At 42.8% G+C, this 17,394-nt stretch overlaps 1 protein-coding gene across 3 annotated transcripts in view; it reads right to left on the bottom strand.

The window, feature by feature from the left end:
- PPP2R1B (protein phosphatase 2 scaffold subunit Abeta) overlaps positions 1 to 5,518 on the bottom strand; it is a 34,387-nt gene extending 28,869 nt beyond the window's left edge. For 2 of the 3 annotated variants that reach the window (XM_061144547.1, XM_061144529.1), the window contains exons 1-5: positions 5,374 to 5,518; positions 4,406 to 4,496; positions 3,898 to 3,998; positions 462 to 694; positions 32 to 179 (exon numbers count right to left, since the gene is read on the bottom strand). In XM_061144547.1, coding sequence (XP_061000530.1) covers positions 32 to 179; positions 462 to 694; positions 3,898 to 3,998; positions 4,406 to 4,496; positions 5,374 to 5,487 — 687 coding nt within the window. In that variant the 5' untranslated portion in view covers positions 5,488 to 5,518. The remainder of the gene's footprint in view (positions 1 to 31; positions 180 to 461; positions 695 to 3,897; positions 3,999 to 4,405; positions 4,497 to 5,373) is intronic. The other variant, XM_061144538.1, reaches the window with a different exon arrangement.
- Between the last annotated feature and the right edge of the window lie 11,876 nt (positions 5,519 to 17,394).

A 17,394-nucleotide genomic window follows, 5' to 3' on the forward strand; every position in this document is an offset into this window, starting at 1 on the left:
ATGTAAGAGCATATTTGTGTACTTTAATTACCTGTTCATCTGAAGCTAGATTAGTGAACAAAGGAACGATTTCACTTTTCACACTGTCTAATTCCAAAACTTTTGCAAATTCACCCAATTTGGAAGCAGCAGCACGTCGGACCATTGGTGTGTCATCTGAGCACAAGGAACGGAAGTACCTGCAGCAAATAAAATAATGAGGGTATTTCCTGTTACATGCCACTGATTAAACATCCCCACAACACACATAGAAATTTCAGAGGTTTTCTCCTACAAACATCAGGCATTAGACTTCTACTCATAGCAGTAACAAAGGAAAACCCACTGGTATGTTCACTTGGACATTCCTAACAGTTGTCATCAATCTGACTACCCTGATACCAGCCACTCATTGGTAACAGGGTACTGTGTGACCTGTCAGCTGTGAGCTCCCAATAACCCCCAAAAATACCATATCTTACTGTCTAATTTCTCCTTTGACAGCAATGGAAGCCCTGGGATAGCAAACGCTGAACAAACCACATGCGGATGTGCGAGAGGTGAACCAATCCCCACTCGCTAAGCGTTTCACCAGAGGTACGAAGTGAGCCTCCAGAGCCACTGGCGTGTGCTCCTGCGAGATCTGCCTCAGGGACTCCACAGCCTTATCTCGAACCACAGTCTCTTCCACAGTTGCCAGGCTTTCCAGAGGAGGCTGGAGAGACCAAAATGGAAAACCAGAGAGAAAACTTAGTCAGGTTAGATACAGATTACCGCCTTTGAAAGTGACTGATGGGAGGTGGGACAAGTAGCCAGAATGTTAGCTACATCACACCAAATGGTTACTTTCAGTTCACACGGTGATAACATATGGTGTGTCCAACCTGAAGACACGACTTCTGTAGGACAGCCAAGATTTCATGTCCCAGATGGCAATTCCCAGATGGTGTCTACGAATGACATGGTGGAAGAGACCTGACACAATATTAATATTATTGTGAGCTGAATCACTAGATTTAAAAGCTCTGTAGCCAAATTCGACAGAATCATGTATGTTTCCTCAAGAGTAAGTGCAAAAACATGACCACCACGGGGCACCACAATTACACGAGGACACCGCATCAGAACACTGAGTCCATGGCGTCTGGAGTATCATTCTACCATTCCTGGAGGTGGAAGTTACCTCTGCCAATTCACTCCACGCCACTGACTTTTCCAAACTATTAAAGGCTGAGTGCAAAATTACTTTTCTCAGAATACATCCAGGATTTTTTCATGAGCCAGACACAGAGTGGGAGTTTATGAAAGAACAATTAAATGAAAGGTACAGAGGTAACAAGAAACCTTGCCTGCAGCTTTAGAAACAGTAGAGACCAAAGCCCTGGCCCAGGCCCTGACGAGGATAGTGGGTGAATATGGCACAGCCCAGGGAGAAGTACAGAGGGCTGATTCTCTGAACTGCTGCTCCTCCGGGTTTGCACTCGGTCCCGACAGATTCAGGATACACCATGAAGTGCCGACGTTAAAGAAAACCCATGTGTAGAACTGACCAGGAGAGTGAAACAGAATCATGAGTCAAAGGAAACAAGGGTGTCCACATAATACATTTCAAAAATTATTTGATACAAGGTACTCAGCTTTCCTAAGGGAAATTTCAGAAGCCCTCTGAAAAGATATTGCTTTCTTAAAAGCAAAGCCCTTACATGATCTGTCCATTGCCTTCTCTGACCTCCTCTCATGCAGTATCACTGATAATCTCTATCACTACTACAGAAGAACAAACTCCTGTCTCTTGATTGAAACTTGGCCTATTTCTCCATGACCTTTTCCTACAGCCCTGGGACCACCAATTCCGCCTACTCTAGCACCAACAGTTTATACTCTTGCAATCAACCAGTTTCACGCTTCCAAGGCTCCTAAACTCTTTCTTTTAAAATGATAATTACTTTTATATTCTAGCACTGAGGAGAGGAAAGAAATAAGGCCATGATTTCTTTGTGCTAGTTTACTTTTTTTTGGGGGGGGGTTGTCGTTTGACTTTTCTTCTTAATTCTTTAAAGATTTACTTTATTCAAGTACAGTGCTCTTACAATGTTATGTTAATTTCTGCTGTACAGGAAATTGATTCAGTTATACATATACATTATTTCCCATCATTGTTTTATCACAGGACATTGAATACAGTTTTATATTCTAATGGAGGAAGATACAACTAATCAAGAAAATAACTAGATGGTGTTGAATGCTCTGTAAAGAGAACAGGGGGAATTTCCTGGCGGCCTAATGGTTAGGACTCTGTGCTTTCATTGCTGAGGACCAGGGTTCAATCCCTGGTTGGGGAACTAAGATCCCACAAGCTGTGTGGTACAGCCAAAGAGAGGGTAAAAACAAAGATGATGTGGTAAGGGGTGATTGGGAAAGAAATTTCAGGTTGAGAGGTCAGGGAAGGCATTGCTGAGATGCATTAAAGCTGGCATCTAAATGATAAGGAGTCAGTCATAGGAAGCTCAAAAACACATGTTATTATAGGGACTATCCAGGGCAATAAGCTTGGTGTATTCAAAGAACAGAAGGAAGACTATTGTGAATGGAATGAGGTTATTAAGAGGGAACATGATATGAGATAAGCTTATAGGGGCAAATTTTATAAACTAAGGTACAAACTAAGGTAGAAATTATGAATTTTCTAAGAACCACGGCAGGGAGTGAGTGATCCATCTCTGGGTGAAGAGTGAACTGTAGTGGTGGGGCAGAAGGCATGAGTGGAAAGCAACTAGATTACTACAATAATCTAAAGGAAAGACCATGTGGTCTAGAAAGACCAGTGGAAAGATGAGCTAGGTGGTAGTAGAGATGGAAGAAAGAGAACTGATTCAGAATACATGCAAAATCTATAGGAGTTACTGATGGATTAGATGTGGGAAGTTAGGGGAAATGGATTCAAGAATGTCTTCCAGGTTTTGGCTGTGCAACTAACTGGGTAGATGGTGATGCCATTTACTGCAATGGGACAACTAATTAGGATACATTTTGGGGAAAAAACTGAGTCCTGTTTTAGACGTACTAAATTTGAAATGCCTGTTTGACACCCAAGTAGAAAAATCATTGCAGATATACAGAGACTAACACAGATATTTATATCTTTCTACATATATCTATATCTGGAACTCCATGGAAAGGTCAGAGGTAAAGACAGAAGTCATGAGAGTCACCAATATAATACAGCCAATATTGAAGCCTTGAAGCATACAACCCCATCATCCTGGGCAGCTGGCAAATTCCTAGTCATCTTTCACACCCTAGTTCAGACATTCTCTCCCAAAGAGATCTTCCCTGATCACCCTGGGTTAATCCCTTTCTCTTTTATGTGCTTCAAATTTTTCCATCTAACACCACATAGTAATTACTTGTTGACACAAAAGGACAGAGGCCTTATTACACTCACAATGCTCATCTTTAACATGAACATTGTAACTTCAGTGCCTGATGGTGAAGGTTCTCAATAAATGTCAACTGAATTAAATTGAATTCATGAAATTCACAAAGGAAGTCAGAATCAAAAGTTACACTTACAATTAAAGACAAAACTAATAAACATTTCCAAAGCCACAGCATTGTTAGATGAGAATTAAGATTTCCACTATAAGAGGGAAAAAATCATGAACAGAAACAATCCAGTCCTTTTTCTCCTAACTGCTAAAGTAACAAGTCAGAAAAGAGAAAGTTCCCACATTCACAACCAGAAAAAATAAGAAAGGTTGAGTCCAAAATGCCTAAATTATATGTTCTCTCAATAGCTAACACTGTGACTATCCATAAAAAGATCTGCATAAAAAATGCTGCACTGTGCCTATCACCAAACAATGTACTATTTATACTGCAAAAGTTCTAGAAGGAGAGCAGGCAGAATATACTCACCAACAAACAGTGGGCAAAGTCAGGACCTCCCACCAGGCCAGTGAAATTTCCCAGCTGCTCAGCAAGAGCTAACAGTACCTCATCTTCATCATAAATTGTATCTGGAAATGACAAGAACCCAGTACTCATCAACAAAGATAGCTGGCCCAAAGCTGGACACTCACACAAAACTAGGAAGAGACTCCATAGGTAACTAGACAATCTGTCGCCATCCTAGCAGCCTTTTCCTCCTTCTCAGTCAAGTGTCTTCATGGATTTGTTTTACAGAAGGAACTAGAAATTCATAATCGCACATCAACTACTTTTCTATTAGCTAAATAGTTAATATCTGAATATGTCCGGCCACAACATCACAATATATGCTCTGCCCTGTTTCTTCACAGTAGAAACAACAGGCTCAATTTAGTACTTACTAATACTATGGGCAACAAATTCAAAACAACAGTCCAAGTTTTGAAAGCCACTGTAAAACAGAAATGCCCAGACCTTTCCTCAAAGAGTCACATACCTGTAAGGAATGGCAGCAGTTCAGTTCGTGTCCTTTCTACTCCAAGTGCTAGAGCAATTGTTGATAATTTCTTAATACTATTGAGACGGAGCTTTAAAAAAAAAAAAAAGTAGAAAGAAGAATGAAGTAAAGCAGCAGTTGTGATTTAGACCAAAAGAGAGTACCTACAAACAGGTGAGGTAATTGCATACAGATAAGAAGGAAAAAAAACCTTTAATTTACAATTTATTCTATAAGGAACCTCAAAAACAAGGGAACACGCCTTCTTTAGCTAAAGTAAGATTTCTGTAAGATTTCTCAGGAGAAACCCTCTGAAGGGCCCATTAAAGAAATGAAAGAAAACACAATATCCGGAAAAGCGAGACAATTTTAAAAAGAGATTACTTTAGCAGTGGTGAAGCAGGTGAGATGGTTGAGTACCACTCCAGGCTTTTCAAAGAAAAGTTCCATCAGAGCTGACATCCCGCCTCCTTTAAGTTAGTTTAGCCACCCCACCTAATTTCCACTCAAGCCGGGCCAGTTTTCCAGCAGGGCGCGAGGAAGGCAGTCATTCCCCTGCATGTCACAAGACGCCTCGGCGTCCTGCAGCCCCTCGGGCCCCGAGCCGCCCGCCTCCCGCTCGCCCCACTACGGGCGCCGCCGGCCCCGGGCCGGACGCGGCGTCCTCAGCCCGGCCCAGAAAGACCGCCCGGGCGGCAAGCCGGTTCCCCCACAAGCAACCAGAACCAGGTGGGGCGCCGGGCCGCCGCCTCGGCGGGTCAGAACAAGGCGTGAGGGGCAGGCTCCGGGGCCGCCGGGTCGAGCCACCAGAACCCCTCACGGGTCCCTCCCCTCCTCCCCGTCAAGTTTCCACTCCGAGTCCCGGCTTTCAATCCCGGGCCTCCCCCCCACCACAGGTGCCGGCTGGCCCCCTTCCCTACCACGCGCCAGGCCGAGCCCGCGTCAGCTGCCGGGCCCGACTCCAATACCTGCACGTCCTCATTGCGGAGCTCGTCGATTAAGACCGCGATGGGGTAGAGTGAATCGTCTCCATCTCCGCCGGCGGCCCCTGAGCCGGTGGCAGGCCCCGCCGCGCCCGCCATGTTCTTCCTCCTCCGCCTGGTCTCAGCCGCCCGCTGCGCGCCCAGGCCCCGCCCCGCGCCCTGGCCCCGCCCCGCGCCCTGAGAGGCGGGGCTTAGGCCGGAGGTCGGCGGGAGCCGGAGTCCGGGAACCGAGTGTCTGCTGAGCGGGTGGAGACCCCCGCCAGGTCCCCGTTTCCGGAGCTGTAGGTCTGAACTCCAAAAGACAGGTGGGCTTAGAAGGCGAAAGGAGCCCCCGTGTCCTTTTCCCAGGCGAAAGAAACAGGGGCAGGGATTCATCCTGCTCGTGCTGATCTGAAGGCGTCCGGAACCTACCTGAGTGACTTGTGCTGTGCGCTCTTGGGACTCAGGGGACCAAGAGGATGCCCGAGGCCAGGAGGAAAAAAGACTTAGCGCCTCCCTCCCCCGACTTCATCCTGGCCCGGAGCCATTTGGGTCTCCAGCCCTAATTTCCCCCGCTATATCCTCAGGCTTCCACAAGCTTCCACAGAACCCCTCCACCCCTTCCTCCGGCCTGTGCGCCAGAATTGTATCTGGCTCCTGCTCCTTAAGACAAATACCGCGGGCGGTGAGAGAAAATGAACAGTGCTATCCAAACTCCCCAGTCAATATTTTTTCCGCTTTCTCCATGCAAGCTGTTAAAAACATGCTGCGCTCTTGTTTTTGTGTTTCTTTTCAGTTTGGTACTGGAATGCTGCCTTCTGTTGTATTTTCTTTCTCCTATTTTTTAGGTCTTTAGCATGCTAGAAGTACAACAATCAAGCAAAACTAGGACAAGCTTTAATCCTTCCAAATTGGGTGAAGCGGCTACTTTGCTTGTACAAGAAAGGCTAACCTGACCTCTCTAGAACTCCCAAGAGTCCTCAAAGGCAGCGGTGGGGGGAGGTCCGAGGGTATGAGAGTTCTTGCAAAGTTTAGTAGGAAGTTTCCATTTACCCTTGTGCAGGCAGCACGGAATAACTAGAATGTCCTGTCTTTTTTGTTTGTTTTGGACTATAAGCAGCTTAGAGTGATAGCTAGCTGTGGTGATCACAAGTTCTGAAATGGTAATTCTATGTGTCTGATGAATAAAAAAGGAAAAATATCAATAAATCTAATTTAGGGGACTTCAAAAAAAATGGGGTTCTTGGAAGTAAACACAGTAGATAAGGCTTTTGATCGTAGTGTAAGTTTGGGAACCAGTGAATCTGAACAGTAATTCTTAATTTAGGCATTCTGGATTATTTGAATGACCATTTTATAACCTGGTATTGCCTTGTGATTTCAATACCTGCATTTGCATGTGTGTCTTAGTGGTGCTTTTACTATTCTGGGATCATGAGAAAAGGACAGAGGTGGATTTAAAATGAAAATGTGTTTTCATGCACAAAATGAAAGCCAAACCACATCATAGACTGCACTGTCACAGTAGTTCTTTTCTGTTGAAAACACACTTTTCTGTTGAAAAGTGGTGAGAAAATTGAGATAATAGGTCACTTGGTGGTATAGGTATGTTGAACTCAAAAGAAGCTGAGCTTTCACAGGAATACCATAATCACAATACAAGGGATAATTTAGTCTCAGCAAAATACATCATCTGCCATGTTAAATTGCTATAATATTAATTTGAATGGTATTAGTTTTGTGATATCATTTGTATTTAACTTGTAAATTTATATTTTTTAGTTATATAAGAACTATAAATAAAAGATCATTATATGCTTACTTTATATTTGTACATTTAAGTAACACTGTAAACTGAGAGTTTTCAAGATTTTCCAAGTACTACACAAGTTGGAGAAAAAGAAAATTAAGAGGTTTTTTTGATTTAGTCCTCTAACCAGAAGACCAGAGCGGGGTTCCTATTGACATGAGGAAGAGGAATCTATTCTCTTGAAAGTCTTCATCAGACTTCCCTGGCAGTCCAGTGGTTAAGACTCTGGTCAGGGAACTGAGATCCTGTATGATGAAGCAGGCCAAAAAAAAAAAACAAGTCAGAAATGATAAAGGAAGCAAGCCCAGAAAGAAGCACATTAAGTCAGTTCCACATCATCTCTCAGGGCAGATATTAACTCAAGCTTAGACAAGCTTCAATATGCTAAATATAAAAACTAGTACACTGACGGATGCTAAGCTATTTTGTTAAAACTCAAATACACTTTGCTTACCCAAGCACAATGAATTGGACACCTATGAAATAACTATGATTAAATATGAAATCACAAGCTGAGAAAATAGGCCCCAGAAGATTGCCTGGTTTGAGAGTCATCAATTCTGGACTTCAGTTCCCACCTCTGTGGCTGACTCATCACGACTTACCTCTCCCTATGCCTCAGGTCCACCTCCACCCCCTCACCCTCAATAAAATGGAGCTAACCATCTCTGACTCCCTTTCCAGTTACTGTGATTATGTGAGAATGAAGCAGACAGTAAACATGGAGATGCTAGTAAATCCTTCAATAAAGAAAGTGATTAAAATACATAGACTGCAGCAGAAAGAGCCTATTTCAAAAATTGGGCTGAATGGAAACTGGAACTAAATCTAAGATCGTCTTTTGGGGAATGTGGTCTACTGACAATCTATATCACCTAAAATGCTTGTTAAAAATGCAGATTCCTGGCCTACACCCAGGATCTACTGAATGAGAATCCTTGAGAATGGGGCACATTTTTACCATGCCCTTTGATGATTTTAATGTACATTGATATTCAAAAGTCGTTAATTTGATAAGTTTATCCGGAAAAATCATTTCCAGGTCAACAAGGAGACATCTGCTCAGGAAGAGTCTGCTCAGGTAGCCTCTGGAGGCTGCCTCTGTCCAGAAAAAGCAAATGACAACTACAGTTGCTCATCGCTAAACAGTTCTGTCCCTTTTGGTTGTGGGTTTTGCCAGTTAAACAGATCCCTCCTTTGCGGGATTCCTGGAAGCTAGCAAAGCGCTATGAATACAGTCCTGTGGCGCTGAGCTGTTTCCACACCCCTTCTCCCCTGTTGCTCCCTCTGGTCTCCTTTCCCTGTCCCACACCCACAAGAAACTAGTGACCCGGGAGCACCAGGGGCAGCCACTGAGATGAGACAGGATTGGAGGCAACCCCTGGGAAGCACGGTGACATGCTCAGCACAAAAGCACTGGATTCGGACACCCACATACAGTTCACTTATCCAGTCAATCAAAGGAAGACAAGGTGAGACTTGCCATTCCTGGTCAGATGAAGCAGGGAGAATACTGAGAAGCCCAAGCTGACGGGATCCACGGCTCTGAGTGTCGCAATAGAAAAGGGTTAGTCCTAAGGAAGGCTGAATGACATCACCATGTTCCTGCCTCTTGCTTCACGTGTGCTAGGGGTGCCTCTTCTACAGAGCTCTGCAAGTAAGCACTCCTTCAAGGGCTGATCTGTTCCAGAGTCACCCCACTGGGAGCGAAGGCTGAGTGCAGAGAGAGAACTGTGTGCATAGGTGGTTCTCTCAGGGCAGACTCAGAAGCATCATTCTATTGAGAAAGGCATGGAGAAAGAGGTGGGTGGCTCAGTTCAGGCACAGAAAACCAGAGGCATATACAGATACTTTCCAACTCTCTTCATTTAGCCAGATGAACCTGGGAAACCGATTCCCAGGTCTGTACTTAATTCATGGCAGAGTAGTAATTATCACCATAGCATTAATGACATTTCAAATTTATATTTATACAAAGAATGTCCTCATTCTGTGAGACCCAAATATTTGCCCCTCACCTTTACCTTGATAATTTCTTCTTCTTTCTCTTTTTCCATTTTGTGGCAAAATTTTAATCTCAATATTGTGGATGGGAATACTTGGCAAAGAAAAAGAGACTTTACCTGGACTCACACACTGTAGTGACTCAAAGAAGCTGAAGAACTCATAATCAGGAATTCTCACTATCCCTTGCTTTATCCCCCACCCCACAGCTTACCGCTGTATGTAAAAAAGGTATTGGAGGACTTCTCTGGTGGTCCAGCGGTTAAGACTCCATTCTACCAGTGCAGCAGGCATGAATTCGATCCCTAGTGGTGATCCCATGTGCCATGCAGTGCGACCAAAAAATAAATTAAAAAATAAAAAGGTATTGGATTTCCAGAGCAAATCTTTCTTTGAATTCTTGGGAAGAATATAAATCTTGGGAAGAGATGGTTCTGACTCAAGCCAGTCTATACAGTGGTTAAGAGAGTACATAGTGAAGTCAGGAAGACCTTGATTGACATCCTGGCTCTATCAATTACTAACTGTGTTCAGTTCAGTTCATTTGCTCAGTTGTATTCGACTCTTTGCGACCCCACGGACTGTAGCACACCAGGCCTCCCTGTCCATCACCAACTCCCGGAGTTTACTCAAACTCATGTCCATTAGGTCAGTGATGCCATCCAGCCATCTCATCCTCTGTTGTCCCCTTCTCCTCCTGCCTTCAATATTTCCCAGCTTCAGGGTCTTTTCCAATGAGTCAGTTCTTCGCATCAGGTGGCCAAAGACTGGAGTTTCAGCTTCAGCATCAGTCCTTCCAATGAATATTCAGGACTGATTACCTTTAGGATGGACTGGTTGGATCTCTTTGCAGTCCAAGCGACCTTCAAGAGTCTTCTCCAACACCACAGTTCAAAAGCCTAAATTCTTCAGTGCTCGGCTTCCTTTATAGTTCAACTCTCACATCCATACGTTGACTACTGGAAAAACCATAGCTTTGACTAGATGAACCTTTGTTGCCAAAGTAATGTCTCTGCTTTTTAATATGCTATCTAAAAAAAAAAAAAAAATGCTATCTGGGTTGGTCATAACTTTTCTTCCAAGGAGGAAGTGTCTTATAATTTCATGGCTGCAGTCAAGATTTTCAGTGATTTTGGAGCCAACTAATTGTGTGACTTTGGGCAAATAACATACCCTCTCTGAACCTTGGTTTCTTCATCTGTTGAGTGTGGTTGTAAAGCTTACTTCTTGTGGTTGTTAAGATTAACTAATTAATATGTAGTGCCTAGATTATTATCTGACAAGAGTAAGCCCTCAGAAATTTGCCAATAATAGTTATTATCTACTGAGGAAGTAGAAGCAGGAAAGAAAACATTCCAATCAGCTGAGCTTTGGCAACAAAGAGGACCTATGTGAAAAGCTGATGAAATCTACGTGGTTTAGAGTCAGAAGACCTGATTCAAGGCCTTCCAGGAGGCTTTCTCATTGGTAAGATAGGGACAATGCTTACCTTACTTCTCTCTCAGGATTGTTTCAAGGAGTAAGATCCTGACTGTAAAGGACTTGCTAAATGGCAGGCATGACACAAATGTTGGCAGTTTTGTTTTTGACTTCCAGGGGCTCACTGAGTCCCTGAATCTGGTGCCCACACCAAACACATAAAGAGAACATCTGGAGGCTTAAGTTCAAGGTCTGTCGGCCCCCAATTCCCGAACAACAGCAGTCAGAATGAGTACCTCCCTGACCACAAGGGTATATTTAAGATGCAACAAACCTGGTGATCTACCAGGCATGGTGCCCTTTCGCAAAAGTTCTAGGCCCCTGAGTCCTGTGATGGCCCTAATATTCTAGGACAGAACCATGGGTATCTTGCCAGATGCTATACACAGTCCAACAAATACCCTTCGTTACGGTGTTAAGTGAAAAAGCAAGGAACACAGTGTTACTGAAACTGTAGTACACAGGGTAATTTGAACTGAAAATGTTTGGAAGTAATAGATTGCCCCTAAATAGTTAATATTAAAATACCTTATGATTTTTTTTTAAAAAGCAATGCGTGTGTAATAATATAACACACTGTAATACTACACAATGTGTGTAGTAGCTAACTATTTGTGTAAAATAGAATGAGCACACATGTGCTTGCATGAGCATTTTTTTAAAAAAAATCTCTAGGAGAACACACATGACTAACCACATTGGTTGATAGAGTATCTGAGAAACAGAAATATAAGGGAAATTTTTCAGTGTACAATCTATTTATCCTTTTGTTTGCTTTTTACTGTTTACTGAACTCCAAATTTTACTATGCTTCCCAGGTGGCACTTGTGGAAAAGAATCCACCTGCCAATGCAGGAGATGCTAAAGTTGCGGGTTCGATCCCTGGGTGGGGAAGATCCCCTGGAGAAGGAAATGGCAACTTACTCCAGTACTCATGCCTAGAAAATTCTATGAACAGAGGAGCCTGGTGAACTACCATCCATGGGGTCACAAAGAGCCAGGCACAACTGAGCAATTGAACACACGCACACAGATTTTACTCAAATTTCATCAATTTTTCCACTAGTGTCTTTTTTTGTACCCAATCCAGAATAACACATTGCATTTAAGCTTTTTAAATTCTGGACCAAAGAAGTTATTATATATTCAAACAAACAATCAAAACTTCTAGCTCTTGGTTACCTACCACACTGTAAACTGGACTCTGCCTCTGCCTGGCTGGTCTCACCGTTGACATGCAGGGATCTGTATTCATAGTCCTCCCACCCCTACCCCCACCCTCGCCAACTAGTCCCCGCCTAGCCCTGCAATATCCACGGCTTAGATTCCCTTTTTCGCCCTCATTTTTGTAAGCTCTCATCACCACAGATTGTACTACACCCACCCAACATAAGTAGCTTTCAGCATTAGGGCACACTGTCCCCAGACCCTAGTTAAACAGAGGTCTGATTTAGCAAAGCAGGGATGACTTAAAATATTACTGGTCTCCTCAAAGCTTTTCCCTTTGATGTCCCCTGAAGATGGTATTCTCATTTTTTTCCCTTATCTGCCCAGCAGACCGGTTAGGGCAAAGGTCACAGGAGTGAGAAAGAAGCAGAGCCAAGACCCCTGGCTGCACCATTTACATCTCAGCAGAAATTCCGCTGGGACTGTAATCAGAAACCGGAATTTCCACTGACTTCTAGGACTTCAGGAAAGCAGCTCCCTTTCTAATCTAGCTGTGTGATTAAATTAGCTGAGGGCTCAGTGTTCTAGAAAACCCCTGCAGACAAGATCAGGTGCATGATCAGACAAAGCAGAAACAGTCTCACGGACTTTAGAGACAAACTTAAAGTTACCAAACTGAACAGGTGGAGGGAGGGGAATAAATGAGGTGTTCAGGATGGACATATACACACTGCTATATATAAAAGAGATGACTGGCCTACCATACAGCACCGGGAACCTCAGTAGTTCGTAATAGCCTACATGGGAAGAGAATCTGAAAAAGAATGGATATATGTATATACCATGACTGAAACACTTTTAAGAAAATTAAATGTGCATTAATTTTTAAAAAACACCATCCTTGTAGAGAAGGGGGACAAAAAGAAGCAAATGTAGAAAAATATGGGAAACCTATTGAAAATGTGTACAGTTCCCCAGTACCCCTCGACTCCCCCATCCTGCAACACAAAATTAGTGCAGCTCACATTTTCATCAAAACGTGATCATCAACTGAACTAATAGCATTGTAAATCAACTTTACCTCAATATAAAGTAAAAACAAGCAAACAAAAAGCCCCTACAAAAACTGGACGTATTATTGGCACACTCTGTCTTACTAGGACAACCTCTGGGCTGTGATTATTGGAGGCAAAATAAGAAGGTGGTAAAAGAATGAAACAACTTTGACTAGATCCTGTTCTTGTTCTTGTAGTTATTCTTCTGTCACTCAGTCGTGTCTGACTCTTTGTGACCCCACGGACTGCAGCCCACCAAACTTCCCTGTCCTTCACCATCTCCTGGAGCTTGCTCAAACTCATGTCCATTGAGTTGGTGATGCCATCCAACCATCTCATCCTCTGTCATCCCCTTCTCCTCCTGCCCTCAATCTTTCACAGCATCAGGGTCTTTTCCAATGAGTTGGCTCTTCGCATCAGGTGGCCAAAGTATTAGAGCTTCAGCTTCAGCATCAGTCCTTCCAATGAACATTCAGGACTGATCTCCTTTAGGATGGACTGGTTTGATCTCCTTGCAGTCCGAGGGACTCTCAAGAGTCTTCTCCAGCACCACAGTTTGAAAGCATCAGTTCTTCAGCACTCAGCCCTCTTTATGGTTCAACTCTCACATCTGTACATGACTACTGGAAAAACCACATTTTTGGCTATATGGACCTTTGTCAGCAAAAGGGCCTGTTCTTATCTATGCCCTTCCAATCATTCCAGATACCGAGACATAATATCTAAAAGAGAGGTCATGAGAGTGTAAGATCACGGTTAAGAGAGAAGGTCTGGTGCCAGACAGAGTGCTTGGGTTTGAATTCCAGGTCCACAACTTTCTACCTAGGTGATCTGAGTATCAGATAATAGTTATCAAGCTTATAAAGATGTTGTAAAGATTATGAGAAAAAAAGCAACTTGAAGTATTCTTGACATGTGGTGGTTTAGTCGCTAAGCCCTGTCCAACTCTTGTGACCTCATGGACTGTAGCCCACCAGGTTCTTCTGTATGTGGGATTTCCCAGGGAAGAATACAGGATCCGGTTGCCATTTCCTTCTCCAAGGGATCTTCCTGAGTCAGGGATCAAAACTGTGTCTCCTGCATTACAGGCAAATTCTTTACCACGAGCTACCTGGGAGTAAATACTTAGTAAATATCAGCTATTACTCATATTATTTCTCCACAGAGCAAATCTGATGATCTAGAGGGTATAAAAAAGCATTAAAAGGAAAACAAGAAACCCCCCAAATAATGAAAAACCCGAACCTTAGATAAAGTTCTAAGATTGAGTTCAGAAATGGGTATCTATCTTTGTGTCTTAAGGACATCTCCTTCTTTATTAAAGAGCTGAATCTTGGAGAAGGAAATAGCAACCCACTCCAGTATTCTTGCCTGGAAAATCCCTGGACCTAGGAGCCTGGTAGGCTACAGTCCATGGGGTCACAAAGAGTCAGACATGACTGAGGGACTTCACCTTCTTTCACCTATATTGAAAACAACTGATTATGTGAACTCCCTGACTTTGTTAGTAGGTTATTTTATGCTCCTCACTAAAGCTCAAAGTCGTTTATTCCAAAGTTTCATCTGTTTGAGGAAACTCTTTCAGGAGAAAATCATCAGTTAACCCAGTTTCTGCCTGAAGTTTTTCACTGATGAGGGCAGTGCCTTAAACTGCCCCCCTCCTTGTTTTTTTGGCAGGTAGGCATAAATATATTTAATAAATGTACAACTTAAGTCCTTTCAAAAAAAAAAAGAGCTGAACTTGTCTGTCCCTAAAGGCCTAAATTGGCCTAAGTGGATACCCTATGCTTTAAAAGCAAATTCTAATTCCTTCTGCAAATGTTTGCTTTTCAACACATGACCTATACAATCGAAGGTATTCTGAAGCATTTTACTCTGTAAGAGGCTCAGCCCTGCTACATTAAATTGAGCTACTGTGCTGTGGATAATTTGTCAGCATCTGATGGAGTGGAGAACTTTGAACATTCGTGTATCCTTTGAGTTGCCTTTGGTGATATCAGTAAGTTAGCAGAAGCAAAGTTAAGACTGTGCTTTGCTCACGTTTGGAAAACTGATAATGTGTAAATGACTGCTGTGTGTTAGTCACTCAGTCATGTCTGACTCTCTGCAACCCCATGGACAGGAGCCCACCAGGCCCCTCTGTTCATGGAACTCTCCTGGCAAGAATACTGGAGTGGGTAGTCATTCCCTTCTCCAGGGGACCTTCCCAACCCAGGGATTGAACCTATATTACCCCTAAAAGTAGTCGCTTCCCCATCTTAACCAAACACATATCTTTTACTGCCTGTGGATACCATCAAGGTCACGTCAAACAGAAGGGAAATTAACTGTGAAAAATTTATCTGTGGATCATTTACCAAGCAGGGAACCACTGTTGCAGTGATGATCCAGCTCCCACAAATTATGGGCATGGTTTTCCTCAGGAAAATTGTGCAATTTTAGACGCATAGGTATATATTTATTTTTTAGGTATATATTAATATTATAGGCATAAATTTATATTTAGAAATATAGGCATATAGAAATAACTCAGATATTTCAATTTACACTGGAATTTTGACATCAAGGATACAGCTAATATGACTAATCAGACTCCTGGAGGAAAAAAAAAAAAGCACTGAATCTTTTAGTGAGAGCAGGCTGCCCTCTGCTGGACACTAGGGCATTGCAGACAATGCTGCATTGAGTTTTTGGAAACTGATACCTGGAAACCCAAAAAGCATGGCAACAAATTTAAACCTTGGATTCTATTTTTTACAGTATCTCTGGTAATTTCTGGCTCTGGGAACACAATTATAGAAATATCCCAAGGAAGAGGGAAAGGGGCTGAGTTTTTTAAAAATTCACAAGATTCTTTTACAAAAGCAGCACTGTACAACAAGCCTCATTTTCTACGTAACTCCACAAATATTTCATCGAGAGAAAAAAATGGGAACAAATTATAGGAAATACCAAGGAGGCTTAGAGACGTATTGTTAATAGGGAGACAAGGAGCAAGACCAATTCCTGAAAGATACACGGTGTTTTTTGTTGGTTGAATGAGCACATCTCAGGTCACTTCTCTCAAAACGAGATTAACCTTCGCTCTTATTTCTGAGGGGTGTGGAAAGCAGCTCCAAAGAAACTCTGCCAAGACTAGTGGCAGAATAACAAAGGGGACATTTTCACTGTTCTTGTGTCAAACAAACAGCCAAGTATATAAAATCAGCAAAGCAGGTTCCCCAGTGTGTCCTGAGCAGGGGGGCTCAATACCCACATATTCCTATTCAAGACAGCCACAGGTCCTTATCTGGGAAGGCAATAGGGTTTGAAAACCACCAGGCAGTCTTCCTGAAGGTTGGGTCTGCTGGCTCAAACTCTCCCCCCATATAACAAGTTAATTACATGGCATCTGAATGGGTCTAAAATTGCCAAAACTAGTCATTCCTTTTTTTTTCCCCCCAGATTGTTATCATTCAAATGTACTGAGATGAGAGGATGAATGAGAAGGGAACCACAGTAAATTATTAACATCCATTAATGTACTTCAGTATCACATTAGTTAACTGTTTCCCAGAAAGCAGGGCCAAGAGAGAAGGAGAGATGGGACAGGTAAAGTTTGATAGAAAAAGTATAATAAAGGGTCTGGGGAGGGGAAAAGGCCTGGACGGAGGCCTGGTTAGCAGGGGTTGTCATTGGAAAAGGACACCAAACATTTTGCTGACAATTATCTTTGAGGGCTTCCCCATGGCTCAGTGGTAAAAGACTCTGCCTGCAATGCTGGAGATGCAGAAGGCGCGGGTTCAATCCCTAGGTTGGGAAGATTCCCCGGGAGGAGGAAATAGCAACCCTCTCCAGTATTCTTGCCTGGAGAATCCCATGGACAGAGGAGCCTGGCGGACTACGGTCCAGGGGGTCATAAAGAGTCGGGCGTGACTGAGCACATACTTAATAATCTTTGATCTTTGGTGTAATTGCTTTCCAGTCTCTAGTGTCATCAGCAGTGGGTAATTAGAGGGTCCCCAGGTAATTCTCTTGTAGAGCTTCATTTCAGAATCACTTTTCTATGAATCATATCTCCAGCATTGAGTATAATGCTACTGAAGCAAACAGACCAGAACCTGTAACTTCCTCACTTGGCAACTTGGAACTCAAGGGTTAAAATGGCAAATTGCAGGCCAGTGGTACGAATTGCCAAATACTGATTCTGCAGGCAAACAAAGGTCACAGAGAACCATCCTAAGGAAGGAAATGGCTGAAATGCAAATCTGCAAAAAAAATCCTTGTCAGAAGAAGTTAGTTTTATCTCACACAATCTTTTGGCTGTTAGAACCATCAAGAATCACCTGGTTTATACTTTTATCTCTAGGCATGTCAAGACAGAACAAGCAGCCTAGGAACTAGAAGCAAAAACAAACAAAAAACCCCTACTATTTTAAAGTATTTTATGAAGATATCTTAAGATTTCCTCAAACATTTTAAAGAAATGCTCGTACTCAGGTAAAATGCTATTTAACCCAATTAATTCAATCG

This window comes from Dama dama, chromosome 1, assembly GCF_033118175.1.
Source record: "Dama dama isolate Ldn47 chromosome 1, ASM3311817v1, whole genome shotgun sequence".
Taxonomy (NCBI): domain Eukaryota; kingdom Metazoa; phylum Chordata; class Mammalia; order Artiodactyla; family Cervidae; genus Dama; species Dama dama.